At 36.1% G+C, this 13,825-nt stretch overlaps 1 protein-coding gene across 2 annotated transcripts in view; it reads left to right on the top strand.

Annotated features, from left to right (window-relative positions):
- LOC127944211 (low-density lipoprotein receptor-related protein 1) overlaps positions 1–13,825 on the top strand; it is a 94,045-nt gene that overhangs the window by 26,691 nt on the left and 53,529 nt on the right. For both annotated transcript variants that reach the window (XM_052540059.1, XM_052540058.1), the window contains exons 3-6: positions 3,187–3,324; positions 11,027–11,146; positions 11,235–11,363; positions 11,483–11,737. In XM_052540059.1, coding sequence (XP_052396019.1) covers positions 3,187–3,324; positions 11,027–11,146; positions 11,235–11,363; positions 11,483–11,737 — 642 coding nt within the window. The remainder of the gene's footprint in view (positions 1–3,186; positions 3,325–11,026; positions 11,147–11,234; positions 11,364–11,482; positions 11,738–13,825) is intronic.

The following is a 13,825-nucleotide window of genomic DNA, read 5'->3' as shown; positions in this document are numbered from 1 at the left end:
TTTCCATTTCATTCCACTTTTTGGGGACATTTTAAAAGATGTTAGGAGTTTGTTGTATTTAAGAAGAATTGGGATTAGTTGGTGAGTTTTTTTCAGATGGCCTCTTGTTCTCCACACTAGTCACAGAATCGTTTTGGTTAGTATTTCAGATGGGTAGCAATGGCTGAAGAGACGTTTGAACTCGAAGATCTGGATTTAGGCTTTGCTTGAATTGTAACCCTGCCAGCAAACCCTGAGAGGGAAGGTTCTCGAAGCTTCAATAGAAAACACAGAGGTGAAGAGAGGGTCATAAAAAGAGCCTGTGGATTTTATTAGGTGTTTCAAAGAAGTCTCTTATGCTCACTAAGGCTGCATTTATTTAGCCAAACATACAGTAACTTTTCTAGAAATCATTCTAATATGCTGATTTGGTGATTATTATAATATTTAAATGGAAACCACGATAAAAAAAAATTCATAATAGAAAATTCAGGAAAATTTTTAAATAGGTTTTTTTGTAGCAATGTAAACTTGTGCATCTGAGCGGCACGGTATGACCCACTGGATACTTGTGTAACAGTATACTTTGGCTTCCATTCACTTCACATAATTAATTCCATTCACATAGCTAACTAAGTAAAACAGACTGTTTAACCATGAGGAAGAATTAGAGGAACAACCAGATACAATGACTTTGACTTTCCTGCAGTAAATATACATTTAATAAATAGAATTTGAAATGAATTTCTTTCAGTTTCCCAGGTTGCTGACCTCTGGTCTATGTAAAACTCCTTAGGATCTCTGTTACTGGTTTCCTTCCCATCATATCAGATGATAGATGGATGCTGTCATGTGATATGAATCAGAACCATTATAAATATGAAGCTGGAGAAAGAGTAAAAGAGGAAGTTACACAATGTTCCTTCCTGAATTTAGTGGAACAGCTGAAATTAAACGGCCCAGTTTGGAAAGATGGGGGCTGTTTGGATCAGGTATGTGTTGGTGTTGCTGGAAGGCTTCATTACAGTAATGTATTCATTGTGATCTTTGGAGTTACATAAGTACATAATCATTTTGTAATTATGGATAGATATTCCTTAAAGGGGTCATATAATGCTATATGCACTTTTACAAGTTGTTTGAACTGAAATGTGTGTTGGCATTGTGTGTACACAACCACCCTATAATGATAAAAATCCACCAAGTTTTTTATTATTATAATTTTTTTGTAATCTCGTTAAATGTTTTCCCCTTTCTCAAATCGAGCCATCTGACCGTGTGACGTCACACGGTCAGAGGCCCCTCCCACGATTGGTTGATTGATGGCAGCGTTTCAGCACAGACTGGACTTGTGTCTTACCTCAGACTGAGTGAGCCGTGATGTTACGTTTGTTTAATTATATTTTTATTAAGTATTTATTTATTTGTGAAAAATACTTTGTCATCTAAAGTAGAAGTATGTTTATTTTATACATTTATTTTTTAATCCATTATTAAATGATTTCCAATTTCTTAAAAAAACATTATATACATATACAAAAATATGTATATCGGTTATCGGCTGTCAAAAAAAAAAAAAAAAAATTTGGTCGACCACTAAATATTACATTACATGAGTTTATGGTTTGCAAGTGCTGTTTACTGTTGTCTTTGATAGTTAAATAAAAATATTTTCATTCAGCTTTTATGCCATTGCTTGAGAATAGATTTTGAAATAAAATGGAAGTCAATTTATAGGTGTGTTCCAAAAACTGGTGAGCTGCCCACATAGGCATTTGCCTTCTATGGCAGTATTCTAGCAGAGATAGAACCTTGGAATTGATTTTGAACATTCAACATATAAATAAACTGCTTCCTACATTGGCAGCTCACTAGATTTTGGAACCGAGCTATAATGTTGCCCTTGGTATAAAATTCAAGCTCTGTTGGGGCCTCCCACAGAAACATTTTCCAGTCTGTTTTTGCCAAGCTTTAATGAACCAAATAAGCACGTTGGCCTCTTAATTTCAGTCCCAGAAGATACTCACACATGTGCTATTAAGTGAGCAGAAAAACCTAATGGACCTTCAGAAGCAGCCATGTGGGGCAATGTGAGTGGCTAAAAAACTGTTTCACTTTTGTATAGGAGGTGAATTCCCCCTTTTCTTGTGTTTTTCTAAAATGGGTCAGCAGATGTTATGAGTAGAGGTGGAGGGAAAGAAAGAAATAAAGAAAGAGAAAGAAAAATATCCAAGACAAACAATTTGCTTTGCCATGTGGGCTGCATGGAGAGAAAACGACTCCGGCGAATAGCGATGCTCTGAATGGTTTAGGTTGACTTTTTTTATTTATTTTTTCTAAACCGAGAGAGCATGTTATAGTCTTAAAAATAAGATTTTTAAACAGAAGACAGTTTTTTTTGTTGTTCTAGTTTTCAATTCTAACTTTTGATGCTGTGTGTTTTTTCTCCATTCTGGAGACACGGGGTTTGTAGTGTCTTAGTTTACTTTTTGTTTGACCTGATGTTGACTTGCTCTCCTAACTTCTGGAATAAGTTACTGAGACAAGATATGTGCAAGCAGACTAAGACATGTATATTCTTTTAATTTAATAGTCAATGGACATTCAGAATGGTGTTAATATAATGAAATAAAACTATTGAAATGATTGTTTTTATTGAAATAAAGCTGTAAAGCTAAATAAAATATAATATTAAACCTAAAAAAGTTGAAGTCACAGAAGAATATAACAAAATGACTAAAACTAAAGTCCAAACTGAAAATATAAAAATAAAAGCTTATTCTAAACAAAAGCTAGTATAAAAAATAATTTCTAAATAATACTAACATAGCTAATACTAATACTAAATGAATAATATTATAATAGTATTATAATACATAATTAATACTAAGATAATTTGAAACCATTTGCACCAATCGGAAATATAATTTTATAGCTGGTGAAAACTGTAATAAGGTTGCTATAGACATTTAAACCAAATGGTTTAAAACTCAAATGCACATGCTTTCACACTCTAACACATTATCTATTATAGAGTCTATTGTCACTGTATTGTGGAAAATAATCATGCATTGCATCCCTCAGGTGTTAACTTTGAGGTGTTTAACATTCTTAAAAGAAATCGACATGGCTAGCAGTTGAATGGAGCTGCATCTCTTTGTATAGTTGCAATGTGTTAACTTGTGGTTGTTTGCTGTGATCTTGCAGGCCATCACACCCAGGTGTCACAGTGCCCTCCCAACGAGTTTGAGTGTCGAGGAACAGATGTGTGCATTCACCTGAGCAAGCTGTGCGATGGCGTCCCAGACTGCACGGATGGGCGTGACGAGGGACCACATTGTCGAGGTAACATGTCCAAAACACAGTCTGATCATGAACCAAATACATCTTTATTAATTTTCAAGGCACTTTCAACTTAATCAGTGCCATATCTGACACCAATATATCATATATTTGGCACAGATGAGATTTTGTCAAAATCTTTGTGACTTGAGTGGCTTAACGCTGAAATACACTAGATGACTACGAACAAAACACTAGGAATCATGCACTTGGTGACTTTGTATATGCTACAGAGGAAAAACTAAGCTTCATATATTAATTGTCCTGCTTCATACATTAATCATCCTACTGGATACGATCATAGTCCAATAATAACCCATCATACACTATGCAAATTTCGGTCAACTACAACTGTTGAAAATCTTCAGACTAGCTCTGAATTTGGGAAACTAGTGTTGACTTCCTCAGACTATACATCTGGGCAGAAGTTACGTAGTGTATTCCAGCCTTTAAGTCATTCTGGAAGAATTATTCACAATATGGTAAATATTATATAATAATATATAATTATATTATTATTTAAAATTACATGTAATTATATAATCTATTGTCTTCCATTATTTTCCAGTGTGAAATAGTATTTTCTATTTTAATAAATTTCTAAATATAATTTATTCCGGTGAAATCCAGTTTTCAGTGCTACATCATTCTAATGATTCAAATATGAAGCTTTCCTGCTCAAGAAACATTTTTTATTATTATCTATGTAAAATATTTGAACCTGAATTTTTTTTAACTGTAGTGTATATGCACCGTATATATAGTGTTCAAATATAAATTCGAGAAACTGTTGTGCTAAAATTATTGTAGGATCAATAATTGTCATTGCAAGTAAAATCTTTTCCAGCTGAAGATATCCATATTGTGAACTCATAATTATTGGCAGTCATGTCAAGATCTGTGTGTGAAAGCCCTGTGTCCCCAAAGGCTTGGCTCCTGAGCCTAGTTATCATCCTCACATGAGTTATCAGGAACTAATCTTGTTTGTGTCCAAAGTCCTGAGATATGCAGTCTCATCCGGCTGACCTATATCTTTAGTATTGAACCGGCCACTTAGCATGTAATTGAAAGAAATCAGAATGACAGATAATCTAATTTTAAAAGGAAGGTTTAGATTGTGGGGTCAAATAAATCCCTGTAATGTAAGTCCCAGGTCTATCCACCGCCATAATTTCATACTGCTGGAATGTAAGCATGGCAGACTTGGTTTTAAAGGCTGAATAATAAATAATGTACCTTCCTGACCTGGCCTCTGTCCAGCGCTTTGAGCCTAGACACACACACACACTTCACTTTTCCTCCAGCTCAAATGCCGACCCTTTGAACCCAGAGGTAAACACTCACCCAGTCTTCCACATGAACCCATTGCACTCAGATGCACATAATGCACACAAATATATGCTCACATGTCTTTCCTGTTGGATGTTTGCTTCCCTGGAACGGACATGGAGATTGTGCAAGAAACTCAGCTCAAGTCTTTTCAAAACACACATCGTCATACTATATTTCTATGTTATTATCACAGATTTGTTGACAAGTTGGACAGAAGGGAGAGAGTCAGGTGTTTATTTCTGTTGGTGATGCATCTGGCTGCTATGCTGCTAATAATGTAGTGGGTCTGCATCAAAAAATCAGTGGGAACTGCTGACCTCTGATATCAGCCGTGCTCGTGCTAGTCTGGTTCGTCTTATCCTGGGCTTTGTAAATTTAACCCCTCACTGAGCTGGGCATGGGTTTGATCGTCTCTTCCCTTCTGGCAGATTTAATTGGCTCCCCGCAGTCTTGATTTAATCATTTTGTACTTAAGCCTCTCAGAGATGTTTCAAGGTCTGTTCAGTTTCTCCTGCTCTGAAGGCACAGGTCAGAAACTGTCAGCCCTCTCCAAAAGGGAACTTGAGATTTATAGATTTCAAACTTTAAGCAATGCTGAAAAAGTTTTACAAAAATGTCTCTGGTCAGCTCATTACACATTTCCTAAATTTTTGTTGACTCCTCAGACTGGATTATTTCACAACAGAGTGAAGGAACATTTTTATTGCAGTGTGTTTCCCAACTTCTTAACTCATTTTACTGGCAGAGATGTTAAAGATAATACAGGAAATCTGGTGACGTTTTATAGCTTTTCAAGGAAGGTAGAGCCTTGAGTAGTGTTTAATTACTTTGATAGCTTTTGTAGGAATCTGTGTGTATTTGCATGCTTACAAATGTAGAATTACATTTACATTTAATAGTTGAAGTAACTAACTACACTACTACCAATGTTTCACTAAATATAGAGTAGCTTTTTTTAAGCAGTTAGCTATTTTAATTAGCAATAAAAGTCTTCCAAATTAGTTATGTTGTTTGATTAGTTTCAGCAAAGCTGGTCATTTTGTCATTTAAAATGGGGTTTGTACTTGAATTTACATTATTAGCATCATTAATCATCCGCCCTTTTATGAAAGTTAGTTACTATTGTCAGCATTATTTAGTTTCTTGATCAACAATCTTTAGTATTATTGTCCCCTTATTTTGTTGCAGTTGTACTTAGCTTTATAGGTTTCATTATTAGCATTATTTACATTTATTGCTCCTTAAGTTAGTTTAATATACACTACTGTTCAAACGTTTGGGTCAGATTGAAAAAAAAAAATTATACTTTTATTCGGCAAGAAAGCATTGCATTCATCAAAAGTAACATTTATGATGTTGCAAAACATGCTGTTCTTTTGAACTCTTTATAAAAAAAAAAATCCTGATAAAAAATCACAGTTTCCATAAAAAATATTAAGCAACACAACTATTTTTCACCACTGATGATAAGAAATGTTTCTTGATCTGCAAATTAGCATAATAATGATTTCTTAAGGATCATGTAGCACTGAAGACTTGAGTAATGATGCTGAAAACTCTTTAAAATATATTTAAGTAGTAAGAAAGCTGTGATCATATTTAACAATATTACTGTTTTATTGTATTTTTGATCAAATACATGCAGCTTTGTTGAGCTTAAGTAACTCAACTATAATAAAAAAAACCTTACTAAACCCAAACATTAGAATAATAATGTACTTAACAAATTTTTGTTAGTAGCTTGTAGCTGGCTATTTTAAATGCTTAGCTTGATTTGACTTTTACCTACTTAAGCTACTCATAATTCAGTAATGAATCAGCGTGAAATTAAAATGACTATTTATTTTCTTAATGCAAGTTCCTTTGTGTGCACGATAAATCAGTTCATGTTTTGTTTGTTCTCATAATCTTTCACCCAAATGTAACGGCTTACTCTTCCTCTAAAATTCCGTCTTAATAAATCATCACCTCCAATCTGACTACTATTGACTATTGTGCAGTCCTATTTTTCATAATTGAATATCCTGTTTCTTTTAGAAATATGGCATATTACAGATTACATGGTTTGGGAATGCAGTTTTGTTGACTTTATCTGCTAATGTTGCCATGGTTCCTGTGTTTATCTTGTGTTATGCCTCTGTTAGCCTCGTATTAGCCGCCCGTTATACTGTTTGCTCATATTTAGCTGACCTATTCACATAAAAGGCTCTGCGCGCACACACAGCCAAATACGCAGCACTTACAAAGAACGATTAGCCCTTTAAAAAAGAACTTTGCACTGCTATTGGCAAACTCAACTGTGCCTTTCAGCTTTGGCAACAGCATATCATTCTGGGCAGTGGCTTATCCATTTGTTTCTATTCCGCTATTGGGCTTCACAATGTTTTCACTGCACTGATGGATGAGTTTGGCTCAGATCTCAGCGTATTATTGTGACAGCACAGGGAGGGAGATCAGGAGTATTGATTGGACCGGGTACTGCTCAGATAAATAGAATAATGAATGTCTTTTTTTTTTCTTTTTTTTTGCCATTTGAGTTCATCTTGAGGACACTCTCACATCAAACACAACGAGAGTTTTTGTCTAGTTTGAAGTCAGTGAACTTCGAACTTGGTTTGTTTGTGTGTGCGTTTCCCAAAACTGATTTTTTGCTGAAAGGTTTGCTTTCAGGTTTTTTGCAGCAGGGTGGCATGATAGTAATTTTTGCCACTAGGACTAAATGCAATCCAAAATGCTTTTTTGGACCACATGCAGTTTTGCTATAAATTTAAATACAATTTAACTATAATTCAAAAGTTTGGGATCAGTAAGATTATTTTAATTAATGCTTTTATTCAGCAAGGATGCATTAAATTGATTCAATGTGACAGGAAAGACATTTTCTAACGTTACAGATCATTTCTATTTCAAATGAATGCTGTTGTACTTTTTTCAACATTCAATTCATCAAAGAATCCTGAAACAATTGTCAAACTGATTATAATTATCAGGTTAAGTAATTAACTGAAAAAGAGCAGGATTTATCGGAGTATAAATTAGGTTGACAACATAAATCTTAATATTTATGTGTTTAGTATTATGTGTATTTAGCTAACAGTTCACCACGCAGAAGACTGTAAGATAGTACACAATGAGTGGGAGGAAAACAAGCGAGTTATCATTCAGATTAATCACTTTTAACCAGTACGTTTAAACAATGTGGTCGCAATTAGCTGACTCACTGAAATGAATGATTTTGACTTCCCAAAGCTGTTTGAGAGTTTAGGAAAGTGTTTTTTCAGTTCCTCAGTTTACTGTTGATAGGCTATGTGAGTAAATGTGACAAATGTAGTGTTTTGTAATGCTTCAACGCTATAAACTAGCTTTTACTGGAATAGCTGTGCTTGCTGCTGGCACGCTACTGAAAAAAAGTTCATTTAGTAGCAACTCTGCGATAATAATTAGTTATCCAAAATTCACCAACTAGAATATTATTGGAAATCACAAGTGCCTAAATATGAAGCATGACATTTTCAGCCATTTCCTGTTATCCTTATGAAGCATGCAGAATGTGTGTCCTGATTCACTATGTGTGCTTGAGAACAAGAAAGCTGGATGATACATGATATGTTCCTGAGGTTCTCCTGCTCCAGATATAAAGATCAGAGCTGATCCCAGATCTGCTGTTAATAGTAATGTTGTAACAGGTTGAGCGGATCTCATGTGGTGCGGTTGAACACTGATTTTAGGTCTGGCTGCCAGTGTTTTTGTAGCTGTCGTCTTTGAGAGATTCTGTGGTGTGGTATTAAGCCCTCCAGCCTTCTCGGTCTCACTCGTTATTTCTCTCGCTCTCTGGTTGTTTTTTTTTCTTCCCAGCACTTCACTGTTAATTATAATGGCATGTTGGCTGCAATCTTACAGTTACTTGAAATGATCCTCGAAAAAATCATTTTCGTTACCTCAATAAACCACAAACATGTGGGTTGCATACCAATCTAAATACCCGCAAGGCAAGGCATGGCTGTGGGAATTAGAAACTGCACTTGCTCATCGGAGGTAAATTCATTCTTAAAGGAATATTCCCAGGGTTCAAGTGGGTATGGAAAACATGGAGCTGTCAGTGATTTTAAAATAGTGCTTTGGAAAAATCAGCAAATTTGTTTACATTGCTATTTTGTGCAATATCTTTCAAAAGATAATTTTCCAGTGATATGTTACAATGATGGGAATTCATTGGATTTAATTGGTCAAAAGCAGTTCTCAAGCTTTTTGACGTCAAAGCCTCACATTGTCTCCCCAAGACTTTTTACAGTTCTGGTTCTTTTTTTTTTGGCATATTGTAATGGTTTTCTTTATTATAAATAATTGTATGTCACCTTGTAGCTCCTTGGAAGTTATATCCCCTAGAGGACGACGGCCCCCTGGTTTAGAAACACTGGTCTAAAGTTGTGTTCATGTTCAAATTAATGTCTTCTGACCACATTTGAGGTATACCTCCAAACGGTTTCACCTTGTACCTCAATTTGTAAAATTAAATTAAAAAAATAAAACCCAGTGTTGATAGAAATTGACTTTCAATAGATACCAATGGCTGAATCATTGTACATTGGTCTATAAATTTCTTTTTTAAGTCCTTAACTGTTAGCACATTTGTTTTTACAAACAGGGCTGTTGATCTTGTATTTAACCAGTAACATTCCTTAAATGAAATGACACGACTAGGTCCATGTCAAATCAGTGTCTGCAGAAAGTTCTGCAGATGTTATTGTCACACTTTGCATGTTCAGAATAATTTTTTTTTTTATATATTCCATAACACTCTCAGCTACTCAGAAAAGTGTAGTACACACATTTTACCATACTTAAAGGAATAGTTTACACAAAAATAAAACATTCTGTGATCAATTACTCGCCTTCAAGTTGTTCCATCCCTGTACACATTTGTTCGTCTGTTCAATTTATTTATTTTTTTTGAAGAATATGGGTAACTAGTAAATTACTATGGAATTCAGTAGGGACCAGAAACCGTTTGCTTACTATCATTCTTCAAAATATATCTACTTTTGTATTTAGCTGAAAAAAGAAATTCATACAGGTTTTGAAACAATTTGAGGCTAATTACAATAAAACATATTTGGGTAAACAATCCCTTTAACTTCATTCTGCACAACTATCCCTCAAAATCAGTGTAGAAGATACAGAAAAGTCTGCAGTTTATGACCAACAGTGTTTTTTGGGTAGGCAACGTTACGCCCCGAATGCCTTCTGCTCTGTTTGGAGTAGTTTGTGGCTGTGAGGTCAGTGAATGAGCTGTGGTTGGATGGTATGGGGGAATTGATTCGATACAGACCATAGTGTTTTGCCTGCACATCTTCCTCTACACATTCCACAAAAGCCCCATTGTACCCCTCAGTGCCACAGGCTTTTGTGTGAGGAGGACTCTCATTGTCCCTGTGCGTAAATTTGGGTGGTTGAGTCTCTGTAGGAGAAAGAAAGGAGAGAGGAGGAGACCGTTGCAGTGCATCGTGGGCCGATTGGACTTATCATAACTGACCGAATGCCTTATGGTGGCATTGTCTCATGTAGTTTTGGCGTTTATGATCCTGTGGCACTGAATACTGGAGTAATTCATTTCTTTCTATTTTCTTGTTTTGTAAAATGGTTTTTATTTTGAAGTTTAAAACTTTTTTTTTAGACCTGCTGTAATTTGAGCAGTTGGATCATGGTGCTCTGTCAGCGTATGATCAGATCAAATGAGACAGATGTACCTGGAATAAAAATCCTGTGGGTTTATAAAGGAGTTCCTTATGTAAATATTACCATTGTGATCTTTGTACTTCCCTGAACCGTTCCCACATTAACATATCAGACGAAATCACTGTTTTGATGGATGTGGTTTTCCCAGACCTGTGTGTATCCGGTGGGCACGTGGAGACTTGTTTTTTGTCTGAGCAAAGCTGCAGTCGGAGTTCACACAGAGGCTGGTGGAAAGAGATGCCGTGTTTGGCAGCACAGCAATACCCACAGTATAAAACCAAGTGCACTCATCTGTGTCCAGTAAAACCTTTTAATCATACACCCTGTGTGTCAGTGAAGCCCCCGTTGCATTTTTATATTTTGCCAAGATGTCCTAAAGGCATCTCGAAGAGTATCAAAGGCTTTTCACTATTTCACAAAATATCACAAGGATCAAGTACCAAGTACCAAGTATCATGTTTTGCACGTACAGACACTCTTAACGGACTAATCAATTGTATTGTATTGTATTATCTTTTTGCCTGTTTGTCCTGTCCTGCTTGCAAGTTTCTATAATCTCTTCTGAATAATATTTATTTTGGATGTGGATGTTTCTCTGCTGACTGACTGTCTATTCTCTCTGTTTCCTATGCTGTAGAGTATGCTCATAACTGCACCATCATGGGCTGCCAGTACAACTGTTCAGTGACAATGTCAGGTCCAAAGTGCTACTGCAGGAGCGGCTATGAGGTGGGAGAAGATGGAAAGCAATGCAAAGGTGAGCTCTGAATGACTTTATGATTTTAATGAAGTGATGAGTGTAGAAGTACATTAAAATGTTGACCTTGTGGCATTCTCTGTGTCAGACTTTAATGAGTGTGCAGTGTACGGGACTTGCAGTCAGACGTGCACAAACACAGATGGCTCCTACACCTGCAGCTGTGTGGAGGGCTACTTGCCTCAACCGGACAACCGTTCCTGCAAGGCCAAGAACGGTAGGAAGCGAACATGGTTTCTGATGATCCTTTGATCTTTTTGTCTTGCTGGCTGTGGTCAAATCCTTTTTGTTTTGGAAGGACAAGGCCTCAATGGGTTTTTTTCATCTATGTTTAAGATCCTGTAGATCGGCATCCATACCTCCTCATAGCCAACTCGCAAAACATCCAAGCCACCTCTCTGAGCGGAGCCAATCCCATCTCCATCAACACCAAGCAGACCACCGCTATGGACTTTATTTACGCCCAGGAGACCGTGTGCTGGATCCACATGGGTGACTCACCTGCTGCCACCCAACTCAAGTGTGCCAAATTCCCCAACGCCAAGAGCTTCACGGAGGAGAAGACCATCAACATCTCGCTCAGCCTGCACCGTCAGTACCATGTTCTTAATTGTGTGTTTTACATGAATGTCAGGTGTTTGTTTAAGCAAAATAATCCAAAAAAGCATGAACTTAAAGTTATTTGTTAAGGCCTTCATTGTTTACAGCAGGGATGGGCAAATGGTGTCCGGTGGGTCTTTTAGTGCAGCCCAATGGATCAAAAGATATACAAAAGATGCTAAATAAAAAGAAAAAAGGCAACTACAAAATGTAACACTTTAACATTAGCAAAATTAAAAAATTTACAATGAAAATCTTCCAGTCAATATAAAAAGAAATCGATATTTTTTTGTATTTTCTGTCCTCTTAGGACTCTGTACAATTGATTGTTGTAAATTTATAGACAATGTTATTGAGATGTTTACATAATGCTTGTCAATTGACAACAAAGTTTCCCAACTGAATTGGCATAATTGAATTTTAAATATGATAAAATCTCTAAAAACAAATTACATTAAGTATACTTTGCTTTCCTTCAGTAAAAAGAAAATTGAGTGAGACAGTGTAAAAGCCTGGCCCCTTGGTATAAAGAAGAAGGAGTGCTGGCCCTCGACAATATCAAAGTTGCCCCATCCCTGGTTTACAAGAAATAGTCTGAGCTTCCTTTTTTGGGTTGTATCTGTGGTTACAGATTTTTGCTGCCAAAGGAAAAGTTTATCCATAAACAGAAGTAACCAAAGTCTTAATTTCAGACCCATATGACTTGCACTACCATTCAAAAGTTTGGGGTGCATGTGAGAATATATATATATATATGAAAGGAACACTCTTACTCAACAAGGCTGCATTTATTTGATCAAAAATAAAATAAATCATTATTAAAATTATTATTACTGTTTTCTATTTAAATATATCTTAAAATGGAATTTATTCCTGTGATGGAAAAGCTGAATTTTCAGTAGCCATTACTCTTTAGTGTCTTTAGTGTCTCACGTTTTTTTTTAGCGTTATCCAGTGCTTCTTAATTTCTTTGTGGGTTCTTTAATGAATGGAAAGTTCTAAAGAACAGCGTTCATTTGAAATATACATCTGTCATAACGATAGTCTTTACTGTCACTTTCAATTTAACGCATGCTAATCAAAAGTGGTAGTATCACAAAAGCAGCTCATTTGACTTTTGTGTTGTATACCAAGTGTTTGTGTGAGGAACAGACCAAAATGGTGAACCAGTCCCAGTCTGATTAATGAATGAATCATTCAAACTGGTTTTGTCACCTGAATTAAGCAATTCTTTGACAAGATCTGACTCAAAAGAACAATTTGTTTATGAATTGAGCATCATTATTTCTCTCATGAACTGTGGGGTGGATGTCAAGATTTGATGAGCAGAATAGAGTCTACTTTTAGGCTACTTTTATGGTGTTATTTTGTTAATATCCCCACTTCTCATTCACTAACCCAAAGAGTGCCCACATAATTTTTTTTATGTAACTCTTCCATTGCTTTGACGAAAGGCGTTCACATTGTTTTGTACAATTGATGCGTTTTTGACCCCGGTTTCCCATCTGCAGTGACAGTGAAAGGACTGGAAAGGATATTTATGTCAGTATTTATCACTTTTGACTCAGCTCAGTCTATGATTAGACTTAATGTTTGACTGGAAAACATATAATTAATGTCTGATGACATGCTCTTTGCGTTGATATACCGACAGTGACATGGTTGTTCTAGATTGTATAACACAATAACCATGTTTTAGGATACATAGTTTACTGCCCAAACCATTGCAGCAATTGCTATGACACCTTTCAACCATTACATCAACTGTTGCATCACCTAGACATTCCTGGCCTGTAGGGAGTTTCTGTATTATTAGTTCTGTCTTATTTGCCACCTGGTCTGGTTTTGTTCCTACTGGACTGTAGATATGTTTGCTGGGATCAGTATGTATAGAAAGCATCTCAGACTAAATATTGGCTGCTCTCTGATGAAACACAGAGGGATAATGGATACAGAGAGACAGAGGTCTGAGATGCAACCCTTCCTTCTCTATGTATCTATTTGTGTGTGTGTGTGTGTGTGTGTGTGTGTGTGTGTGTGTGTGTGTGTGTGTGTGTGTGTGTGTGTGTGATGTTGGGG

The sequence above is a fragment of the Carassius gibelio genome, chromosome A23, assembly GCF_023724105.1.
Source record: "Carassius gibelio isolate Cgi1373 ecotype wild population from Czech Republic chromosome A23, carGib1.2-hapl.c, whole genome shotgun sequence".
NCBI lineage: Eukaryota > Metazoa > Chordata > Actinopteri > Cypriniformes > Cyprinidae > Carassius > Carassius gibelio.
The sequence above is the reverse complement of the archived record's forward strand: the minus strand, read 5'-3'. Positions and strand labels throughout refer to the sequence as shown.